Here is a 25,660-nt window from a genome sequence, read left to right as displayed (position 1 = left end):
TTTGTGTATGAATGAACCCAGGACAATTAACTAAAAAAAAGGGACTGAAATGAAGGGAGATTAACAATTAGCCACTGGTCTGCACAGGAAGTAGGAGTGGGAGAGGGTGCCCATAATGCAGTGAGTGAGTGGCTACTAATTGACTGTGTGAGTGGTAGGCAAATAGTGTGGAGTGATTTGACCTGCCTCTCTAAAGAATATGGCCCATTTGGTTTTGTTTACTGTAGACTGGTATTGCAAAAAACATGCGATTTAAGAATTAATACAGTGGGAAAAGGTTTGAGAATTCCTGAGCAGATAAACAAATATTTGTTAAAAAGGTACTATTAGATTAACCTTACCTTTTTGTCAAGCTTCAGCCAGGTGAGGTATCCTTTGCCGTCCATATACTGAAGGCCAAAGTACCAGACTTCCCTCAAGCCAATGGTCTTTACTACCTGTGGACGGCAAAGAATGTACATAAAAGTAAATCAACTCTGTCAGAAAAACAAACTGTGACAACTGTACAAAAGCCACAATTTAAAAAATAAAATAAATAAATAAATAAATATATATATATTTATACACACCACAGGGGCAGAATCATTGAAATGTGTGAATTTAAAATCGTGTATCAATGTCAATGAAAGTTTTGTGAAAAATGTAGTTACGTGCGCAGCATCAAGTTAGGATTCTGGCCTAAATCAATTAATGCAATAAGTGCCTTTAGAAAGTATTCATACCCCTTGACTTACACGTTGTTTTACAGCCTGAATTAAAAAGGATTAAATGTTTGTCACCCATTTACACACACACATCCGATAATGACAAAGTGAAAAAATGTTTTTTGAAATGTATTGAAAATTAAATACAGAAATCTCATTTTACATACAGTACCAGTCAAAAGTTGACACCTACTCATTACAGGGTTTTTCATTATTTTAACTATTTTTTACAATGTTGAATAATAGAACAACAAAACTATGAAATAACACACGGAATCATGTAGTAACCAAAATAGTTAAACAAATCAAAATATATTTTAGATTTGAGATTCTTCAAAGTAGCTGCCTTGACAGCTTTGCACATTCTTGGCATTTTTTTAAATTTTATTTTACCTTTATTTTACTAGGCAAGTCAGTTAAGAACAAATTCTTATTTTCAATGACGGCCTGGGAACAGTGGGTTAACTGCCTGTTCAGGAGCAGAACGACAGATTTGTACCTTGTCAGCTCGGGGATTTGAACTTGCAACCTTCCGGTTACTAGTCCAACACTAACCACTAGGCTACCCTGCGGCATTCTCTAAACCAGCTTCATGAGGTAGTCACCTGGAACACATTTCAATCAACAGGTGTGCCTTGTTAAATTCATTTGTGGAATTTCTTTCCTTCTTAATGCGTTTGAGCCAATCAGTTGTGGTGTGACAAGGTAGGGGTGGTGTAGAGAAGATAGCCCTATTTGGTAAAAGACCAAGTCCATATTATGTTAAGAACAGCTCAAACAAGCAAAGAGAAATGACAGTCTCCAGCAATACTTTAAGACATGAAGGTCAGTCAATACAGAAAATGTCAAGAACTTTGAAAGTTTCTTCAAATGCAGTTGCAAAAAACATCAAGCACTGATGAAACTGGCTCTCATGAGGACCGCCAAAGGAAAGGAAGACCCAGAGTTACCTCTGCTGCAGAGGATAAGTTCACTAGAGTTACCAGACTCCGATTGCAGCCCAAATAAAATGCTTCACAGAGTTCAAGTAACAGACACATCAACTGTTTAGAGGAGGCTGTGCAAATCAGACCTTCATGGTTGAATTGTTGCAAAGAAACCACTACTAAAGAGAAGACTTGCTTGGGCCAAGAAACACGAGCAATGGAAATTAGACTGGTGGAAATCTGTCCTTTGGTCTGATGAGTCCAGATTAGATTTTTGGTTCCAACCACTGTCTTTGTGAGACGCAGAGTAGGTGAACAGACGATCTCTGCGTGTGTGGTTCACACCGTAAAGCATGGCAGGAGGTGGTGTTATAGTGTGGGGGTGCTTTGCTGGACACAATGTGTGTGATTTATTTTGAATTCAAGGACCAGCATGGCTACCACAGCATTCTGCAGCGATAAGCCATTCAATATGGTTTGGACTTAGTTGGAATATCATTTGTTTTTCAAAAGGACAATGACCCATCACACATCCAGGCTGTGTAAGGGCTATTCTACCAAAAAGGAGAGTGATTGAGTGCTGCATCAGATGACCTGGCCCCCCCAATCTTCCAACTTCAACCAAATGGAGATGGTTTGGGATGAGTCAGACTGGAGAGTGAAGGGAAAGCAGCCAACAAGTGCTCAGCATATGTGGGAACTCCTTTAAGACTGTTGGAAAAGCACTCATGGTGAAGCTGGTTGAGAGAATGCCAAGTGTGTGCAAAGCTGTAATTTGAAGAACCTAGCCTCTACTGTAGGCTGAATGATAGAACAGCTATTTCCATGTTAAAATGTTATGGGATGCATCGTCTCCATTGTATACCACTCTGGTAGGCCTACATTATGATCAAATAGCCACAGTAGCCTACTTGGCCAATGTTAAAACTTAAAGCGGGTACAGCCTCCGTGTTCACAGTAAATGCGTGCTGGAAGTTGCACAGAATTTTCACAATGTTCAAGTTTGCGCTCAGCAAAATTAGGGAACATTGCTCATAATGTGATGCAGCCACAACTATTCTTGAAAATATGGAGAGTGGTACTCAGTGTTGTTGTGTTGGATGTGCCCCAAACATAAAACACTATGTTGACAAAAAGTCAATTGCTTTGTCACATTTTTTGCAGTTTTACTTTAGTGCCGTGTTGCAAACAGGATGCATGTTTGGAATATTTGTATTCTGTAGAGGCTGCCTTCTTTTCATTCTACCAATTAGGTTAGTATTGAGGAGTAACTACAATGTTGTTGATCCATCCTCAGACTTTAATGGCTGGGATAGGAGAAAACTAAAGTCACCATTGGCCTCATGTTGAACTCCCTGAGCGGTTTCCTTCCTCTCCGGCAACTGAGTTAGGAAGGAAACTATCTTTGTAGTGACTGGGTGTATTAATACACCATCCAATGTGCCATTAATAACTTCAGCATACTCAAAGGGGACATTCAATGTCTGCTATTTTTTTTTATATATCTACCAATAGGTCCTCTTGGAGTGGCAGTTAGCCGAGTCGTTCAAGCATTGGGCCAGTAACCGAAAGGTTGCTGGATTGAATCCCCAAGCTGACAAGATAAAAATCTGACATTCTGCCCCTGAGCAAGGCAGTTAACCCACTGTTCCCTGGACACCGAAGACGTGGATGTCGATTATGGCAGCCCCCCACACCTCTCTGATTCAGAGGGATTGGGTTAAACGCGGAAGACACATTTCAGTTAAAGGCATTCAGTTGTACAACTGACTATGTATCCCCCTTTCCCCCTTTCTTTGCGAGGCACTGGAAAACGTTCCTGCTCTTTGTGGTTCAATCTGTGTTTCAAATTCACTGCTCAACTGAGGGAACTTACAGGTAATTGTTTGTGTGGGGTACAGGGATGAGATTGACATTTTTTTAATGACTAACACTTATCCATGCAACTGGTCTTTTTTTTTTTACTCCTGAACTTTATGATTACCTTAACAAAGGTTGAATACTTATTGCCTAAGAACATTTCAGCTTTTTGTTTTTTTATTAATTTGCAAACATTTCCAGAAACATAATTCCACTTTGACATTATGGTGTATTGTGTATAGGACAGTAACAAACTCGAAATTTAATACATTTTTAAATTCAGTCAGTTACAAAACAAAAATGTGGAAATCAAGGGATGTGAATACTTAAGGCACTGTATATTCCTTTATATATTCAACCCTCTAATTTACACAACTGTCACGCAGTAATGTACATATTCGAGAACATCTTGGAACACAGAACTGGCTTTTATCACCAAACCACATTTTTCTAAGAGATAAGGTAACATTCGGGACAGTAATCAACCGAAACCACTCAAACCATCATTCATTCACACCGTAAAAAACAATGAAGTCATCTGTATGAAATAAACTACATTGTGCCACCAGTGCTGCATGACCACCAGCAGAATACAACATCTTATATAAACAGACCTTTGAGCCCAGTGGCATTAATATCGGCATGGCCGGGAGCGCCGATCGTTAATGGCATACTCAGGTACCAGGCTTAATCTGGGTAGGCCTCATAGGATTACATCTTTTCCAGACCCGGACCTACGGTCCCAGATCCATTTGTACGGTCTTGCCAACACATATTGGTCCAAGATAATTTTGTGCAGTCTTGCAAGAGTTGGTGGAACGACAGCACAAACAAATCTGGGACCAGGCTCCTGCTCTACAGGAGATGTAATGGAAAAAGCAGTTAGTCAGTGCAGATGAAATCCGCGCTGAATGAAGGCAGCGAGTAGCTAGCCACAACAACATATATATTCAGTTGTTCCAATAAAATCAGAAAATAGTCAAATTCGCAGTGGCCGATTTCTGACAAGAAAGGTGAGAGCTACCGTAGATGATCTTAACTTTTCTATCGCGGTTTCCTGACACGCCATTCAGATTTTCCTTCTATAAGCTTCGTGTGTTCTCTTTTCAGTGTCTGACAGGCCTATAAACCTCCAAACACACACGGGGACAATAAGAAGGAATGGTCCTAAACAATACGTCTGGATCGTTTTATTACTGAGTCATACAGTGCCTTCAGAAAGTGTTCACACCACCAGACTTCTTCCACATTTAGCATACAGCCTGAATTTAAAACTGAAGCCTACACACAATAGCCCATAATCTCAAAGTGGAATTATGCTTTTCAACATTTTTGCTAACTAATCAAAAATGAAAAGCTGAAATGTTGAGTCAATAAGTATTCAGCTCTTAGAGACTTACCCAAGAAGACTCCCAGCTGTAATCGCTGACAAAAGGTGTTTAACATGCATTCACTTAGAGGGGTGAATATATCCACATTTTATTTTTCATCCATCAAAACAAAAACAAAAAAAATGATTGCGCTGACAGTGTTTTGTGAATATCGTTTACAAAAAAAAAAGACAAAGTGGGATTAAAATGTACAACACATAACATTAAGAAATCCAAGGGTGGTGAATACTTATGATACCCTGTATAAGGACTATGGTGCACAATTCTGACAAAACCCATGGGTAGGTTTCCTGGACACAAAATAAGCCTCCAATTGAGAATGATTGTGAATTCAGGGCTAGGATTAAATCTGTGTTTTGGAAACCTTACGTATAAGTTCTATATGGGTTCTATACAGAGTCTGTCTATAGCCCGGGCATTTAGGATGAGAAACTCTCAACCAGTCACCAGGCCCTGTTCTGCTTGTGCTACTGCCAAATTCCCAACCCAATCATCAGGTGCTTAGCTGCCTGGGTGAAGCGGTTTCAGTCAACAACACACACAGCAGGCACTCAGGCCAAGCCCATTCCTATCCAATAAGCAGTGGCCAAGGTTAAAATTAAATCAAGCGCCCCCGCACTTACTTAGACGCCACCTAATACGGGTCCGGGTAACCTGACGGGGTGGCATTACAACAACGAGCACTGAGTGGTCGGGCCTGAAACGAGAGAGCGTTTATGACAGTGTGGTCTCACCTGGAATGAAAGTCCTGAGGGTTTCAGGACACAAACAGGCCCTTTCATGGTGTTTTTGCATCCAGGAACCACACAAGGGGGATTCTAAACTAAGGATTCCTTTTCCTAGGGGGGATAAGCTACAGGAGTTCTGGTACAACGAGAGGCCTTTGAGGCCAGAAAATGTCCCTCTATGAATGGGTGAAACAGCATTTAATCCAATAAGAGTATTTTTGATCGAGGACGATACCAGTATTTAAGAAAAAGAGCTAATCCCCACTGTGAGTAGTGGAATGAACTAATCAACATTCCAAGAGTTAAAAGGCTTTTGTTTTGAGTAGAGGCCGCACCAAAGAGTTGCAAACTAGGTGTGCCACTCACTGCCAGACCACTTCAAAATCAGCCAATCATTGAACAAGGCTCTCACAGACCTGTAACTTCATCTTTAACAGGCTCCTCTGTCCTCCACTCGTTACCTGTATTAATGGCACCTGTTTGAACTTGTTATCAGTATAAAAGACACCTGTCTACAACCTCAAACAGTCACACTCCAAACTCCACTATGGCCAAGACCAAAGAGCTGTCAAAGGACACCAGAAACAAAATTGTAGACCTGCACCAGGCTGTGAAGACTGAATCTGCAATAGGTAAGCAGCTTGGTTTGAAGAAATCAACTGTGGGAGCAATTATTAGGAAATGGAAGACATACAAGACCACTGATAATCTCCCTCGATCTGGGGCTCCACGCAAGATCTCACCCCGTGGGGTCAAAATGATCACAAGAACGGTGAGCAAAAATCCCAGAACCACACGGGGGGACCTAGTGAATGACCTGCAGAGAGCTGGGACCAAAGTAACAAAGCCTACCATCAGTAACACACTACCCCGCCAGGGACTCAAATCCTGCAGTGCCAAACGTGTCCCCCTGTTTAAACCAGTACATGTCCAGGCCCGTCTGAAGTTTGCTAGAGAGCATTTGGATGTTCCAGAAAAAGATTGGGAGAATGTCATATGGTCAGATGAAACCAAAATATAACTTTTTGGTAAAAACTCAACTCATCATGTTTGGAGGACAAAGAATGCTGAGTTGCATCCAAAGAACACCATACCTATTGTGAAGCATGGGGGTAGAAACATCATGCTTTGGGGCCGTTTTTCTGCAAAGGGACCAGGACAACTGATCCGTGTAAAGGAAAGAATGAATGGGGCCATGTTTCGCGAGATTTTGAGTGAAAACCTCCTTCCATCTACAAGGGCATTGAAGATGAAACCTGGCTGGGTCTTTCAGCATGACAATGATCCCAAACACACCGCACGGGCAACGAAGGAGTGGCTTCGTAAGAAGCATTTCAAGGTCCTGGAGTGGCCTAGCCAGTCTCCAGTTCTCAACCCCATAGAAAATCTTTGGAGGGAGTTGAAAGTCTGTGTTGCCCAGCAACAGCCCCAAAACATCACTGCTCTAGAGGAGATCTGAATGGGCCAAAATACCAGCAACAGTGTGTGAAAACCTTGTGAAGACTTACAGAAAATGTTTGACCTCTGTCATTGCCTACAAAAGGTATATAACAAAGTATTGAGATTAACTTTTGTTATTGACCAAATACTTACTTTCCACCATAATTGGCAAATAAATTCATTAAAAATCCTACAGTGATTTTCTGGATTTTTTTTCTCATTTCGTCTGTCATAGTTAAAGTGTACCTATGAAGAAAATTACAGGCCTCTCATCTTTTTAAGTAGGAGAACTTGCACAATTGGTGGCTGACTAAATACCTTTTTTGCCCCACTGTATCTAAAAACAAACATTTGCAGTTGAGTCAAGTAAGCTCAAACTGTAGATTACCTGTGAGCTGTTCTCACCTAACACAAAATACCTAGGTTACCTGGGTCCTAGAATGGATCCTAGAATTATTTCACGCAGGAATACATCTAAACAATCTCACATTTTTTAGCTTTGGGGTGCAGATCATCAATAAAATGTGCAGTATTATCAAAAGGATGTATATACAACTGGAGGATACAAAACCGATTGAGAATCCCTTTTAAGAATCCCGTACTCTGTATCACGTGCAGTCGGAACAGTGATACAGGGCCACAGATGCCGCCACGCCTGGCATTCTCATTGCAGTCACAGTCTTCCAAGTGTTTATGAGGGCGCAAGCTCTGTGATGAAAGAAAGCGAGGAATGCAACCATTCCCGAAACGGCATTACTCCCTGCATCCGCTGACTAACGTAAAGTTCCAACTAATTGTTCCAGATTACTCAGGGGAAGGGGCACAGTGAGTGAGTGAGTGAGTGAGTGAGTGAGTGAGTGAGTGAGTGAGTGAGTGAGTGAGTGAGTGAGTGAGTGAGTGAGTGAGTGAGTGAGTGAGTGAGTGAGACCACACATGCATTGAGAGTGGAGACAGAGAAACCAACAACTAAAATCCTCAGTTTGAAGACTAGTCCGTCTTCTGGTATTGTTATTACTGCATGAGTGTGCCACCTATTGAACTACCCCTTCCTCTATTTAGGTGGCCTGTCCCAAAAGTACACATACACAGTATCTAAGGTTGTGTTCCAAATCACACCCTATTATGTGCTTGAGCAAGGCACTTATTCAAAGTGACTTACAGGAGCAATTAGGGATAAGAGAGTCTGCTATATGACTACATTGTAAATGTTTTCAGTGCACTACTTTTGACCAGGGCCCACAATATGGTTCCATTTGTAAAGTATCCTAAGAAAAACTAAAAGGAAAAATCCTTTGAGTAGTTCTATGGGAAATCAAAGTGGGTATGAGTTGAAGAGTGGCAGGCCAACAGCAATTTGTCCCGTTAGTGACGTGTAGCCCTAAGGCAGCGAGGCTATGATCAGGGCCCACCACAACGAGGGCCCCAAGCCAGGCCACTTTAACAGGGGAACACCCCAGGGATGAGCTCACCACTGGTATTACTCAGCATTTCCACTTACACACACACACACAGACACACTCAGACAGACAGACTGGCGGTTGGTTGTCTGTCAGCCTGTGCGTCTGTGTCTGCAGGGTATTTCTGCTACCGACTTCACCCGTCCGGCCAGGTTTCTAATGCAATTAGATCACAGGCTTCTGACAAACACACTGCTAACTAGAGGAAGTAGACGTCAGTGGACTTCACCTGTGGTTACTGGTGGTTATCAGATGGAAAATTGCCAAGACAAAGGAATTCTTAGTGACACTACAGTGGAACGTCTGAATCTAATGCTGACAATCCTGAACAACAGAATCTAATGCTAATATCACTGCAGAGGGCCTGAAGGTCAAATTCCCTAGTCATGTTTCCACACACGTACACACAACTAACAAACAAGTTATTCAGGAAGTGGCTATGGCAAACCAAGACAATGCCTTTCCTCTCCGCATTGCATGGTGGACTAGAGGCTTGCTATATCCCATGGTGCCTTTGGAATCCAGTCCACACTGTAGCTACAGAATGTGACAACATGGGACTCAACCATTAGATAAGAACATACAGTATAGTACACTGATGGACCAATAAGAGGTTCCAGCAACATACTACAAGATATTGTGCCTTCAGAAAGTCTTCACACCCCTTGATTTGTCATCACTGGCCTACACACACACAAACAATACCCCTCATAATGTTAAAGCGCAATCATGATTTTCAAAATTTGTACAAATTAAGAATTTAAAATGCCTTGAGTCAATTACTTAAGTATCAATATACCCAGTCACCACAAAGATACAGGCTTCCTTCCTAACTCAGTTGCCGGAGAGGATGGAAACCGCTCCAGGATTTCACCATAAGACCAATGGTGACTTTAAAAGAGTCAGAGTTGAATGGCTGTAATAGGACAAAACTGAGTATGGGTCAACAACATTGTAGTTACTCCTCAATACTAACCTAATTGGCAGAGTGAAAAGGGAAACCTGAACAGATTACAAATATGCATCCTGTTTGCATGGAACTAAAGTAATACTGCAAAAAAAGTGGCAAAGCAATTAACTTTTTGTCCTGAATACAAAGTGTTATGTTTGGGGCAAATCCAATAATGCACATTGAGGACCACTCTCCATATTTTCAAGCACAGTGGTGGTTGCATCATGTTATGGGTATGATTGTAACCATTAAGGACTGGGGAGTTTTTCAGGATAAAAAGCAGAACCAAACATAGGCAAATTTTACAGGAAAACCTGAATTCACCTTTCAGCAGAACAATAACCTAAAACACAAAGCCAAATCTACACTGGAGTTGCTTACCAAGAATAAAATGATTGTTCCTGAGCAGCCAACATAAATCTACTTGAAATATGGCAAAACCTGAAAATGTTAGTCTAGAAATGATCAACAACCAATTTGACAGAGCTTAAAGAATTTTGAAAATAATAAAATGGGCAAATGTTTCACAATCCAAGTGTGGAAAGCTCTTAGACTTATCCAGAAATACTCACAGCTGTAATAATTGCCAAAGGTGCATCTACAAAGTATTGACTCAAGGATGTGAATACTTATGTAAATTAGATATTTCTGCATTTCATTTTCAATAAATTTGCTAAACTTTCTAAAAACACATTTTCAGTTATTGTTATGGGCTATTGTGTGTAGATGCGTGAGATTTGTTTTTATTGCATCCATTTTGAATTCAGGCTGTAACAACAAAATGTGACCCGATTCAGGAAACTGGGCATATGTCGCAAATGACTTCACAGGAGAGCCGTTTCAGTGTTAAAAAAGTTGATCAAAATGCATTCTTTGGCAGAAATGCCTTCTCGAGCATGTGAACTTTCATGTGCCTTAATATCAAACTTGTGTGCCATCTGTCAATACAAATAAAACATTTAAAATGATGAGCCTAGTTGGTTTAGCCACAGAAAAAGACAGCAACCATGATTGGCTGAGATAATGAGTGGGCTGAACATTCCGAGAGATGAGTTTGGATTGGTCTGAGGTGTAGCACCTTGTGTCTATAAAATGAGCTGCTCGTAATGCAAAGATAAACTGCAGTAGAACGGATTTTCTTAAAGATATAACGTTAGCCGTGGAGAAGAAGCAAATGTGTTGCTACTGCTCTCAATAACATTGCTGCCCTGAATTTATCAGGCGCTATCGACAAAGGTCAGTGGGAAAAAGTTGTGATGGACTACTTTCTGGAGGACGATCGTGCCACGCTGACTCCGAAAATGAATCAGACGATGAGGAAATCCCTGATTCAGGTAAAAACATTTATTGAAAAGACATTGGAGAGTCTTCTGATGACAGTGATGGAGAATAAAAAGGTGACAATCAACAGTGTTGTTGTCGTCACGGAAGAAGTTGACTGAGGGAAACCCCCATGGCATAGGTGACAGAGGGAGAAAGATCTCATGATTCTTATGGCATTGCACAGGGTGACTTGACACAATGGGCCAAACAAGCTGTTCAAACTAAAAGGGAAAAGACACAGGATGTCTTATTTAATAAAAGGGATTGCAGTCTGAGGCTTTCATCCATGTATACGGGTAAGAATCTAAAATTGAACCCATTTTGCTTAACTTTAGCTAGCTATGACAATCGGTTTGTATTGCTGAAGCTTGCTCTTAGCTACCCAGTTCGATGGCTGGCTTGCTAATGTTACTCTATGGATTGGGATTTCAGATAATTTTTTAGCTAGCTAACGTTACATGTCTAAACAAAAGACCCCAAGTTAAAGCTTGCTGTTAGCTAGATAACGTTATAGCGGAGGTTAGATGGCTGGAATGCTAGCTAACATTAACTTAATATATGAAGTGTGTGTAACGTTTGTATCTGGAATTTGTCTTTCAGCATCAGTAGAACACACCTGACTCTCCTCTACCAGTCTTATAAGGAGAATGGTCTAATGACTCCCATCTAAAAGAGAGCTGGCTCAAGCTACATCTGAAGCATGAGGACTTGCAGCTAGTGGTGAACTTCAACTACACAGATGATAATGCAATAGTATTACCAGGACGCCACCTTGGACAAACACTTTTGGTGGAAAGCTGTGTGACAATCCCGTGTGACAAAAGCAGCAGTGTGGCGTCTCTACAAGGAATCGATGACAACACTTGGAATGTAAAGCATTAACACATTTTACCATTTAATTGACCACCAACATGATTGGCACTACTTTTATTGACCTCACATTTTTTCTGTATTTTCCAGAGGTACGTGTAGTCAGGCTGTCTTCCTTCAGGAATCTGTGGAGAAAATTGCTGCCCCAGAACTCAAGCCGAGGACAGACAGGTGCTATGGGCTCTTCAGATATGCCAATCTGCCAGAAGCTGTTAGGTCAGCCAAGCTGAAGAAGCAAGAGCAGCATCTCCTGCTTGTTCAGAGTGAGCGATCTGTCTACCAGAAGATGGTTGCTGACTGCAAGACCACCTGTCAAGACCTGTAGTTGTCTCTGGGGGCCCCCACAACCAGCAAGCAAAGACATCAGGATAGATTACAGCTTTGATTTTGCTCAACACATAAGCAACATTTCCTCCTTTATACTGATTAAGGACATATACACTCAACAACAAATAATATAGTGAAGACATCAAAACTATGAAATAACACATATGGGATCATGTAGTAATCAAAAAGAAAGTGTTAAATCAATGTAGATTATATTTTGCCTTGATGACAGCTTCGCACACGCTTGACATTCACTCAACCAGCTTCACCTGGAATGCTTTTCCAACAGTCTTGAAGCAGTTCCCACATATGCTGAGCACTTCTTGGCTGCCTTTCCTTCACTCTGCGGTCCAACTCATCCCAAACCATCTCAATTTGGTTGAGATCGGGGGGATTGTGGAGGCCAGGTCGTCTGATGCAGCACTCCATCACTCTCCTTCTTGGTAAAATAGCCCTTACACAGCCTGAGGATGTGTTGGGTCGTTGAAAAACAAATGATAGTCACTACGCCCAAAACAGATGGGATGGCGTATCGCTACAGAATGCTGTGGTAGACATGCTGGTTAAGTGTGCCTTTAATTCTAAATAAAACACAGAAAGTGTCACCAGCAAAGAACCCCCACTTCATAACACCTCCTCCATGCTTTACGGTGGGAAATACACATGCAGAGATCATCCGTTTACCCACACCGTATCTCACAAAGGCGTCGGTTGGAATCAAATCTCCAATATTAACTCCAGACCAAATTACTAATTTCCATGGCTCGTCTTTCTTGGCCCAAGCAAGTCTCTTCTTATTGGTGTCCTTTAGTCGTGGTTTCTTAGAGCAATTCGACCATGAAGGCCTGATTCACAGTCTCCTCTGAACAATTGATGTTTACATGTGTCTGTTCCTTGAACTCTGAAGCATTTACTTGGCTGCAATTTCTGGGGCTGGTAACGCTAATGAACATATCATCTGCAGAGGTAACTCTGGGTCTTTCATTCCTGTGGCGGTCCTCATGAGAGCCTGTTCCATCATAGCGCTTGATGGTTTTGCGACTGTTCCAGATTGACTGACCTTCGTGTCTTAAAGTAATGGCCTGTCATTTCTTTTTGCTTATATGAACTGTTCTTGCCATAATATGGACTTGGTAGTTTACCAAATAGGGCTGGCTATCTTCTGTATACACCCCCAAGAGTGTATACTTAACCAGCACGGCTACCACAGCATTCTGTAGCGATACGCCATCCAACCCTTGTCACAACACAACTGACTGGCTCAAACGCATTAAGGAAAGACATTCCACACATTAAGGCACACCTGTTAATTGATATTGAAATGCATTACAGATTACTACCTAATGGGGCTGGTTGAGAGAATACCAAGCTGTCATCAAGAAAAGGGTGACTATTTGAAGAATCTCAAATATATTTTGATTTGTTTAACACTTTTGGTTACTACGTAATTCCATATGCTTTATTTCATAGTTTTGATGTCTTCAATATTATTCTACAATATAGAAAATAGTAAAAATAAAAACCCTTGAACGCGTAGGTGTTCTAAAACATTTGACAGAGAGAGAAAGAGATATACATATGGATGGATGGGAGGCAACAAACACATTTCACATTTAAAGACAGATTGACAGGGGCGAGACAATTAGTTGTAATTTATCTTAATGTTACTTTGTTGTTTGCAAGTGCACTATCCTTCTGACCCTATGCAGCCAGTTCCCATCTACTTTTTAACTCCTCGCAAGTGTGGCTTGTTTGGTGTCTGCTGTGAAGGAATAGCACAACAAGTCAACTGCTTGATTGATGAAGTAATGTCATCCAGCAACGGCAGCAGCGCAGTCATCAACTACATGCACCATGTGGGGAAACACGTGTGGACCTGAATTGTGGTAACTGCAGTGGACAAAACAAGAACAAATTTGTGCTCTGGTATTGTGCCTGGCGGACCATGCAGAAGCTCCACCACAGTCCGGACTAGACGTGGGCCGATTCTGATTTTTCAACGCCGATACCGATTATTGTAGGACCAAAAAAGCAGATCCAGATTTTTTTTTATTTTTTTTAAATCGGACAATTTTTTGTAATAATGACAATTACAACAATACTGAATTAACACTTATTTTAACTTCATATAATACATCAATAAAATAAATTTAGCCTCAAATAAATAATGAAACATGTTCAATTTGGTTTAAATAATGCAAAAACAAAGTGTTGGAGAAGAAAGTTCAAGTGGAATGTAAGAAAGCTAACGTTTAAGTTCCTTGCTCAGAACATATGAAAGCTGGTGGTTCCTTTTAACATGAGTCTTCTCCACGCACCGCGCCGACAGAAACAAACATCTTTCTGGTAAGAAGAGGGGCGGGGGCGTATGCTTCATGGTTAACGAGACGAGGTGTGGCCACAACATACAGGAACTCAAGTCCTTCAAGTTCACCTGATTTAGAATTCCTCACAATCAAATGTCGACCGCATTATCTACCAAGGGAATTCTCTTCGATTATAATCACAGCCGTATATATTCCCCCCAAGCAGACACATCATTTGCTCTGAACAAACTTTATTTGACTCTTTGCAAACTGGAATCCATATATCCTGAGGCCTGGGAACAGTGGGTTAACTGCCTGTTCAGGGGCAGAACGACAGATTTGTACCTTGTCAGCTCGGGGGTTTGAACTCGCAACCTTCCGGTTTAGTAACCAACGCTCTAACCACTAGGCTACGATGCCGCCCCACTTCCACGACGCATATAAGGCCCTGCCCCGCTCTCCTTTCGGAAAAGCTGACCACGACTCAATTTTGTTGATCCCTACAGACAGAAACTAAAACAAGAAGCTGCCGCGCTGAGGTCTGTTCAACGCTGGTCCGACCAATCTGATTCCACACTCCAAGACTGCTTCCATCACGTGGACTGGGATATGTTTCATATTGCATCAAACAACAACATTGACGAATACGCCGATTCAGTGAGCGAGTTCGTTAGAACGTGCGTTGAAGATGTCGTTCCCATAGCAACGCTTAAAACATTCCCAAACCAGAAACTGTGGATTGATGGCAGCATTCGCATGAAACTGAAAGCTCGAACCACTGCTTTTAATCAGGGCAAGGTGACCATAAACATGACCGAATACAAACAGTGTAGCTATTCCCTCCGCAAGGCAATCAAACAAGCTAAGCGTCAGTATAGAGACAAAGTAGAATCTCAATTCAACGGCTCAGACACAAGAGGTACGTGGCAGGATCTACAGTCAATCACGGATTACAAAAAGAAAACCAGCCCCGTCACGGACCAGGATGTCTTGCTCCCAGGCAGACTAAATAACTTTTTTGCCCGCTTTGAGGACAATACAGTGCCACTGACACGGCCCGCAACCAAAACACGCGGACTCTCCTTCACTGTAGCCGAGGTGAGGAAAACATTTAAACGTGTTAACCCTCGCAAGGCTGCAGGCCCAGATTGCATCCCCAGCCGCGCCCCCAGAGCATGCGCAGACCAGCTGGCTGGTGTGTTTACGGACATATTCAATCAATCCCTATCCCAGTCTGTTGTTCCCACATGCTTCAAGAGGGCCAACATTGTTCCTGTTCTCAAGAAATCTAAGCTAACTGAGCAAAACGACTACCGCCCCGTAGCACTCACTTCCGTCATCATGAAGTGCTTTGAGAGACAAGTCAAGGACCATATCACCTCCACCCTACCTGACACTACACACAACACACAGCAGTCCAGCCTATCGAAACCCGTTGATGATAGTGGATTATTTGACAATGCTCCACGCTGTCAGGACCCACTGGCAGACTTGACCATAAGATGCTCTTCGCCTGCGGCCCGTTTTAGTGAAGGATTTCTCCCCACTTGTCATCCAAGCCTCCTACTGAACAAGGAGCGCCACCTTAAATGCACGATTTACACTGATGTCGAGTGGCTGCAAATACTTTGGGCCATCTGCTTTTCTTCCCTCTGAAAGCTTTTGTTGTCTTTCTGCACTGAGTCAGTTCCTCACGCTGCTGTTTCCAACGTCTTATCATTGACTCATTAAGGCCAAGCTCCCATGCAGCAGCTCTTTTTCCTTTTCCAACAGCCAGATTGATCGCCTTCAACTTGAAATCTGCATCATATGCATTTCTCCGTGTCTTTGCCATGATGAGGGTGACAAAATTACTACCGTAATGAGAATGATGGTAAGTTTGAGCGCACTCGATTTACGTCACATTATGTGACGGTGCTCAGTTTTTTGGCGGCATGAATCTTGTGAAAGCGGGAAAAATCTATAAATTAGCCGCGTCATTGTATAAACCGCGAGGTTCAAAGTGTGGGAATAAAGTAGAGGCTTATAGTCCGGAAATTACGGTATATACTGTACTCAATACCATCTACTGTATCTTGCCTATGCTGCTCTGTACCATCACTCATTCATACATCTTTATGTACATATTCTTTATCCCCTTACACTTGTGTCTATAAGGTAGTAGTTTTGGAACTGTTAGCTAGATTACTTGTTGGTTATTACTGCATTGTCGGAACTAGAAGCACAAGCATTTCGCTACACTCGCATAAACATCTGCTAACCATGTGTATGTGACAAATAAAATTTGATTTGATTATTCCCAGGTAAGAAGTTTTAGGTTGTAGTTATTATAGGAATTATAGGACCATTTCCCTCTATACCATTTGTATTTCATTAACCTTTGACTATTGGATGTTCTTATAGGCACTTTAGTATTGCCAGTGTAACAGTATAGCTTCCCTACCTGGGCTCGAACCATGAACACAACAGCCACGCTCAAAGCAGCGTTAGTTACCCATGCAGAGCAAGGGGAACAACCACTCCAAGTCTCAGAGCGAGTGACGTTTGAAACGCTATTCGCGCACACCCTACTAAATCGCTAGCCATTTCACATTGCTTACACGAGCCTTATCTCGGGAGTTGATAGGCTTGAAGTCATAAACAGCGCAATGCTTGACGCACAACGAAGAGCTGCTGGCAAAACGCACTAAAGTGCTGTTTGAATGAATGCTTACGAGCCTGCTGCTGCCTACCACTGCTCAGTCAGGCTGCTCTATCAAATCATAGACTTAGTTATAACATGATAACACACAGAAATACGAGCCTTAGCTCATTAATATGGTCGAATCCGGAAACTATCATCTCAAAAACAAGACGTTTATTCTTTCAGTGAAAAACGGAACCGTTCCGTAATTTATCTAAGGGGTGGCATCCATTAGTCTAAATATTCCTGTTACATTGCACAACATTCAATGTTATGTCATAATTACGTAAAATCCTGGCAAACTGTTGCATATACACCGACTCTGCGTGCAATGAACACAAGAGAATTGACAATTTCACCTGGTTAATATTGCCTTCTAACCTGGATTTCTTTTAGCTAAATATACAGGTTTAAAAATATGTACTTCTGTGTATTGATTTTATGAAAGGCATTGATTTTCATGGTTAGGTACACAATGGAGCAACAATACGCACCGCATTGATTATATGCAACGCAGGACACGCTAGATAAACTAGTAATATCAACCATTTGTAGTCAACTAGTGATTATCATTGATTGATTGTTTTTTATAAGATAAGTTTAATGCTAGCTAGCAACTTACCTTGGCTTACTGCATCGCGTAACAGGCAGTAATCAGGTGGTTAGAGTGTTGGACTAGTTAACTGTAAGGTTGCAAGATTGAATCCCCCGAGCTGACAAGGTGAAAATATGTCGTTCTGCCCCTGAACGAGGCAGTTAACCCACCGTTCCTAGGCCGTCATTGAAAATAAGAATGTGTTCTTAACTGACTTGCCTAGTTAAATAAAGATTAAATAAAAAAAGGTGTAAAAAAATATATATATATATATATATATATATATTAAATAAAAAAAACGGCTAAAATCGGTATCCAAAAATACCAATATCCGATTGTTATGAAACCTTGGAAAATCGGCCCTAATTAATCGGCCATTCCGATTAACAAGTCGACCTCTAGTCCGGACCTTCACTTCCTGATCACAGACCACACCAAGTTTTCCCCCCAAACTTCTGCTTCGGCCTCATCAAGCAGCGTTTCAGAAAGACCAGAGTGAACACCTTGTCTGAGATTGCTGGTATTGTGAAGGACAGCCCTGTGACAGGGGTCAACATTCCACAGCTGGTGGGACTGGAGGATGGTACGGTGCTGGTGGAAAGCTATGGCCGGCAACAACACCTGACAAACTTCAGGATGCTGCTTCAGATCAAGCATTACTAGCACTTCAGGTGAATACATTTAGATTGTATGCGGTTATTCTTCTTTTAAACTTGTGAATTGATTGTTGAATTGATGTGCAAGGTTGTAATGTCTTCAACATTTTTTTTGTTATTTCCTGTTTTACAGCTTCCATGCTATGGAGCCTTGTGATGTCGCCAAGGAGCGTTCCGACTCAGTCAGGACCAGGTTTCAACTGCTGCGCAATACTGACATCCTTCCTCCCATAGATGTTCTGCCTGTACAAGCACCACCTGAACTGGACACAGCTAGACAAATGTTTATATTTTTGAGAAGATCAGGGAGGTCAGGGACGAAAAGACTATGGGCATCACATGCCATGCACCAAAGTCAAGGGCAGGACAGAAACAGGCTCTCCGAAAATAGATTCCCTTGTTCATGCGTGGTTTGGACGGCCCAGTCATCAGCACTATCTGCAGTCCCTCTATTCAAATGACTCTCTCCTAACACACACACACACACACACACACACACTGCTGCTACTATTATTTTTTTTTATCCTGCTGCTCAGCCACTTTAACTCTGATTGTATGCATACAACTACCTCATTTATCACTATCATTACTGATATTGTTCATGTACATTATTTTGTTTATATTATCACTATTGCTGATATTGCTACTACGCAAGTAACCATAGGCGGTACAGTTTAGACCTGTAGAGACCCATCCACTTAGCAAAATATTGATATATAAAATGAATATTGATGTGTGGTCATAACATTATGTGACATACACCACACAGACTCACTAAATACAAATGCTTTGTTTGTAAATTATGTCTGAGTGTTGGAGTGTGCTCCTTGCTATCCATAAATAAATTACAATTATTTTTATGTTTGGAAAAATAACGTTCCCAAAGTAAACGGCCTATTTCTCAGGACCAGATGCGAGAATATGCATATAATTGACAGCTTAGGATAGAAAACACTAAAGTTTCCAAAACTGTAAAAATATTGTCTGAGTATAACAGAACTGATATTGCAGGCGAAAGCCTGAGAAAATTCCAATGAGGAAGTGACTCTTATTTTGAAAACCCTGTGTTTCTATGCATCCCTATTGACCATTGAAAGGGATATCAACCAGATTCCTTTTTCTATGGCTTCCCTAAGGGGTTAACAGCCTTGAGACATAGTTTCAGGCTTTTATTTTTGAAGAATGAGCGTGAAGGACCACATTGCGTAAGTGGACAGGTGGGGGCTCAGAGTGATTTGTGCGCAAAAGAGAAAAGGCAGCCATTGTTACTCCCGGTCATAGTGAAAAGCAAAGTGTCCTGGTTGAGATTTTATTGAATTCAGTGACCAAGTTACCTGATGCTAGGTGTACTTATTGTTTTGTTATGCTATCGATAAACTTAAACGCTTGCATTGCTTTCGCTGTAAAGCATCATTTCAAAATCTGAGATGACAGGGTAACAAAAGGCTAGGCTGTGTTCCGCTATAGTTCACTCGTGATTTCATGAATATTTTTTGACTGTTGTGCCATGCTATTCAGCGTTGCTGATGACAAATATACCGGATCCGGGATGGGTGGTTCTAAGAGGTACATTTTAGCAATTCCATTTACTTTTTAAAACCAAATATTTTTATACTTTTACTCAAGTAGTATTTTAATGGGTGAGTTACTTTTACTTCAGTCATTTTCTATTAAGTTCTTTACATCTGGACACTTTACCTGAAATGTTTTCTTATTGTAGGCTACTTACCACTCTTAGTCTTAACTACACAATGGTCTAATGCAAAATGACCTCTAATGTTGAATCTAATTGTCTAATGTTGTTGGTCTAATGGTCTAATGTTGTTATGGTCTAATGCTGAATGACTGTTAGACAATGGTCTAATGTTGTTATGGTCTAAGTTGTTATGGTACTAAAACATTCTAATGGTCTAATTTTTATCAAATGTTGTTATGATTAATGGTCTAATGCTATCTACTTTCAATGGTCAATGATTTAGAATGTATCCACATTGTTCCTAAAAAAAATGCATATATTACCTATTATTTTAGCAAATGACCTCTCATGTTCCTAGAATGTAACAAAAACAATTTCAATGACTGTTGACAAAGACCAAATCTCCAGGTGGTGACATTCAAAGGCCCTTTTCTCAAATAAGATTACAAGTATCTACTTTCAAAGAATTTACTTTCCCATTGTATAAAAAATAATAATAATAATAATAAGCTATGAGTCTCTACTTTCTAGCAATGTAACAAAAACAATTTCAGATGTTGCTACATAAGACCAAATCCAGGTGGTGAGTCACATGCGAAATAAGTCAAGGGGTATGAATACTTTCTAAAGGCACAGTACTCAGTAATCTGATAATACATCATTATCCTATTGTCCCTCTGAACTTGCCGTACAAACACGCTGTACTCAAAAGTTCTACAGAAAACATGCTGTACAACATCAACTGACTGATGTCAGGAACTGACTCAAACAGATAACATACATTTCTGGGTTCCGTGGGAAGGACAGTGGTTGGAAAGATTCACTTTCAGAAATATTGTCAATTATATTGTCAGATAAATTCATTAAAAATCCAACAATGTGATTTTCTGGATTTCTTTTCTTCTCATTTTGTCTGTCACAGTTGAAGTGTACCTATGATGAAAATTACAGGCCTCATATTTTTAAGTGGGAGGACTTGCACAATTGGTGGCTGACTAAATACTGTTTTGCCCCACTGTATATTGTAATCTGATCAAAGTAAAGACTATCATCATACTCCGTTTTCTCACACTATCGTTAATCAGTTTCCGTAAACTGATTAAACTCTTAGCACAGCACCATTCCTGGTCATGGTCGTCATGGTTCCAGGAGAGAAGGGAAGGTCTGATAAGAACAGTTCCAGTTCAAATCTCTTGAAACCTTCCTTGAGAACATTAATGAGGGGACAGGACATGCCTGGAGGTTTGAAGACAGAGGTGGGGGAGTAGGGTTCAGGGTGGGTCACTGGAGCAGGACCAACACACACACACACACACACACACACACACACACACACACACACACACACACACACACACACACACACACACACACACACACACACAGAAAGCCTCACTAAATGGATGGTCTTATTTTTTACTACTGATAACAATACTAAACGTGTGGCTACAGATGTAGGATCTTAATTTGATTACCCTGTTGCAGGAGAACTTTAAAATATGTAATTTCCTATTTGACATTTCAGACTTGATTTTACCTTATGAAAGAAAATGATCGACCCCTAAAATAGTCCATTAATTATAACCCACATTATAATACACATTTCTACAAGGTTATTTTCCTGTTGTAGCAAACTGACTCAAATTAAGATCCAATATATGTGTTAATATGAGTCATTAGTGTACTGTTAACCCTGACCTGGTCAAAGAGCTGTTTGCCAGTGGTGCTGGGCTGAACAGCAAACTCCAGCTCAGCGTCCATGGTGGTGACGCGAACATTGACCTGAGGAGACAGAGACATGACAGAAAGACATTAGTAACACAAAAACGTTCGTATTTACTATTTAGTAAAAGAGAGATACAGTTGAAGTTGGAAGTTTACATAACCTTAGCCAAATACATTTCAACTCAGTTTTTCACAATTCCTGACATTTAATCCTAGTAAAAATTCCCTGTTTTAGGTCAGTTAGGATCAAAGTTATTTTAAGAATGTGAAATGTCAGAATAGAGAGAATTATTTATTTCAGATTTTATTTCTTTCATCACATTCCCAGTGGGTCAGAAGTGTACATACCCTCAGTATTTAGTAACATTGCCTTTAAATTGTTTAACTTGGGTCAAATGTTTTGGGTAGCCTTCAACAAGCTTCCCACAATAAGTTGGGTGAATTTTGGCCCATTCATCCTGACAGAGCTGGTGTAACGGAGTCAGGTTTGTAGGCCTACTTGCTCGCAGACGCTCACTTTTTCAGTTCTGCCCACAAATGTTCTGTTTTGCTTCAATATATCCACATAATTTTCCTCCCTCATGATGCCATCCATTTTGTGAAGTGCACCAGTCCCTCCTGCAGCAAAAGCACCCCCACAACATGATGCTGCCACCCCCGTGCTTCACAGTTAGGATGGTGTTCTTCAGCTTGCAACCCTCCCCCTTTTTCCTCCAAACATAAAGATGGTCATTCTGGCCAAACAGTTCTATTTTTGTTTCATCAGACCAGAAGACATTTATCCAAAAAGTATGATCTTCGTCCCCATGTGCAGTTGCAAACCGTAGTCTGGCTTTTTTTTAACGGCAGTTTGGAGCAGTGGCTTCTTCCTTGCTGAGTTGCCTTTCAGGTTATGTCGATATAGGACTCGTTTTACTGTGGATATAGATACTTTTGTACCGGTTTCCTCCAGCATCTTCACAAGGTCCTTTGCTGTTGTTCTGGGATTGATTTGCACTTTTTGCACCAAAGTACAACCATTTCTAGGAGACGCGTCTCCTTCCTGAGCAATATGACGGCTGTGTGGTCCCATGGTGTTTATACTTGCCACTATTGTTTGTACAGATGAACAGAAATCTAGTTTGTTAACAAGACATTTGTGGAGTGGTTGAAAAACAAGTTTTAATGACTCCAACCTAAGTGTATGTAAACTTCCAACTTCAACTGTAGGTGTTCAAACGCTTTCGGAAGTAACAATGAATGAGCAATGTACAACAAATAAATGTACTGTACTTCAAAGGGGATGATATGTACAGACTAAACAGACCATGTGTTTATTTGCCTAGTTAAATAAAACAAAAATAAATGTGAAAATCACGTTTCACTTTAAATACTTAATCCTGGGCTTGTTTCAGATTTCACACATTAGCTAGTGTGGTAAACTGGTGTATGGTTGTGAAAACCCCTACTGCACATGTAGGCCTATCGTCAGATTCAATCAAATGTATTTTATAAAGCCTAAAGCCCCAAAGAGTAACGGCACAGTGGCTAGGAAACATTCCCTAGAAGGCAGGAACATTGAAAGAAACCTAGAGAGGAAAGGCTCTGAGGGGTGCCATAGCAGCTGTAGTTAGTTACAGTAAAAGGAACATGGTTGATTTTAGAAGGGAACCCCTAACGGAGATAGCGATAGGTGGAGAGGCAATAGTGTCACAACCCCTCGACACAGACCAGCTAATCAGGAGTTTAGCCTGTATTGACAATGTCCATCCATTTACTTCCGTTTTGAGAGAAAAGGTATGCCATTCCGTTCTTTGGTTAATAATTGTTAAGACTGACCTACTGTATGCCGCACAAACATGGCAAGTCCTTATTTTTTTAGGCCTGCTTTATGGAGGTGAGCATGCAGGAATGCTTAGACTCCTAAGTCATAAAATAAATGATAGGACACTGAACAAAAATATAAAACACAACATGTAAAGTGTTGGTAACATGTTTCATGAGCTATTTCTGTCTGTAAAACAATGAATTTAGCAACGATTGATTTTGTTATATGTTTAAGCAAAAAAACATTAGACATGGCAAAATGCATAATGTAACATTGAAACATTTTTAAAATTAAATCGCAGGAAAATTGCTGCAACATTTTCTCAGCTCCATGGCAGAATGTGTAGAATTGCAGGAAACTAGCTTTAAAACTGCTAAAATGCATCTCAGCTTCATGGAGAAATGTGTATAATCGCAGGATAAAAATGTTTTTTAAAAATACAGCTGCGCTGACCGAGCCCATTGCCAGGCCCCGTCACACCCACCACCTACACCCATTTTTGACCCAGAAAAAAAACCTGGCATGACTGCCTGCTTAAGGAGGTCCACTGAGGTAAATGGTTTTTGAAATATAGTATGTCGCAACGAGGGTGCCCTCTGATTTCCATGAATCAGGCATGACGTCAAGATTGTAGTCTTTCAAAGACTTAATTCCATGTAGGTTAGTTCTAATCACATGATCAAATTCCTGCTACAATATATAATATTCATTACAATATCAGCATTGTAAGCTCACTAACAGACCCTAGCCCTACACCTTTCGCTTCTAGGGCTAATGTTTCAGTTGAGAAAATGAGGCCTACAGTATTTACCCAGGTTATTGGTGTGCACTGACAACCCTATAGAGATGTGTGTGGACTCCGGTATGAGGGAGACTGCTGCCAACAGAGTCTGGTGTTTTCTGTCATCTCCTGGCCATTGTGAATGCCATTGAGGCTCTTTTTATTTAATTAACTAGGCAAGTCAGTTAAGAAATTCTTATTTACTATGACGACCTAACAAAGGACCTCCTACTGGAATTAAGAATAAAATAAAAAATATATAACAAAACACCACAACAAGAGAGACACCACAACACTAAATAAAGAGAGACCTAAGATAACATACAGTAAGTAGCATTGCAGCAACACATGACAACACAGCATGGTAGCAACACAACATGACAGCAGCACAACACGGTAGCAGCACAAAACATTGTACAAACATTATTGGGCACAGACAACAGCACAAAGGGCAAGGAGGAAGAGACAACTATATCACTTGAAGCAGCCACAACTGTCAGTAAGAGTATCCATGATTGAGTCTTTGAATGAAGAGATGGAAATAAAACTGTCCGGATTGAGTGTTTGGGTCTTGGGGGTTGTCTGGTCACTGGTCTGCTCCGGTCCTGCAGGGGGAGGATGGACAACCTGGTAGCCCGTGACAGAGTTCAATGGAGGCACCCTCTGTGGGATGCTAACTCCAGGTGTAGGTTTGTGTCTTTAGTCCTTCCTCCACTCCTCTGGTTCTGGTGATGATGGTCTGGTCTCTTTCTGTTGATCTGCTCCAGGTGGTACTGGTGTGTTTGGCAGAGGCAAGGGAGGATGGATGCAAGCCAAGGGTAGAGGGAGTAAGGCTCGCCTCGGCAGTACTCTACTCGCCTCAAGGCCTGCTGTCTACCATTTCCTCCTCAAGCAGCTGGTCTGGTGAAATTGAAGTGAGCAAACTCAATGACGCCCACTGGAAACGGTCTAACGGGATGTCTTCTGGGCTGGGGCCTGGGCTCTGACTGACTGGACCATTTACTCACTGCCATGATGTTTAGCTGTCTCCGGCTACATACTGAGCCTATACATAATATCTGACTATGGCAGTAGATATGGCCAAATTAATTACTCCATAGAATGAACAATTCAAAGTGAATTGAGTACAAGAGAAAGGCGCATGAAAGGTGGTTTCTTTTTTTGCATCGGAAAAGCCTAATCTACATATTGATTGTTGTGGGCAGCCCCATTTTGCAGTTGTGACTGGGCTAGTCTGCGTGTAGGAGTCCAAACAATAGGAGTGGTAGAGGTTCAAGGGTTGTTCAATAGGGCAAACTAGCAAAATATGTTACAACAGAAAATGAACATGTTAGACAAATTTAGCAAGTACCTACTCATTTCAAAATGCTATTTTTTCTATATTGAACACAACCCAGGACTGATATTATCACCACCAAACCTGGAGGGGAGGA

At 41.1% G+C, this 25,660-nt stretch overlaps 1 protein-coding gene across 3 annotated transcripts in view; it reads right to left on the bottom strand.

Moving 5' to 3' along the window:
• Window positions 1-25,660, bottom strand: part of LOC123994858 (radixin-like) — a 62,270-nt gene that overhangs the window by 23,766 nt on the left and 12,844 nt on the right. For all 3 annotated transcript variants that reach the window (XM_046297914.1, XM_046297913.1, XM_046297911.1), the window contains exons 3-4: window positions 21,613-21,696; window positions 342-437 (exon numbers count right to left, since the gene is read on the bottom strand). In XM_046297914.1, the coding sequence (XP_046153870.1) occupies window positions 342-437; window positions 21,613-21,696 (180 nt within the window). The remainder of the gene's footprint in view (window positions 1-341; window positions 438-21,612; window positions 21,697-25,660) is intronic.

The sequence above is a fragment of the Oncorhynchus gorbuscha genome, linkage group LG14 (assembly GCF_021184085.1).
Source record: "Oncorhynchus gorbuscha isolate QuinsamMale2020 ecotype Even-year linkage group LG14, OgorEven_v1.0, whole genome shotgun sequence".
NCBI lineage: Eukaryota > Metazoa > Chordata > Actinopteri > Salmoniformes > Salmonidae > Oncorhynchus > Oncorhynchus gorbuscha.
This window is presented reverse-complemented; position numbering and strand designations above follow the sequence as displayed.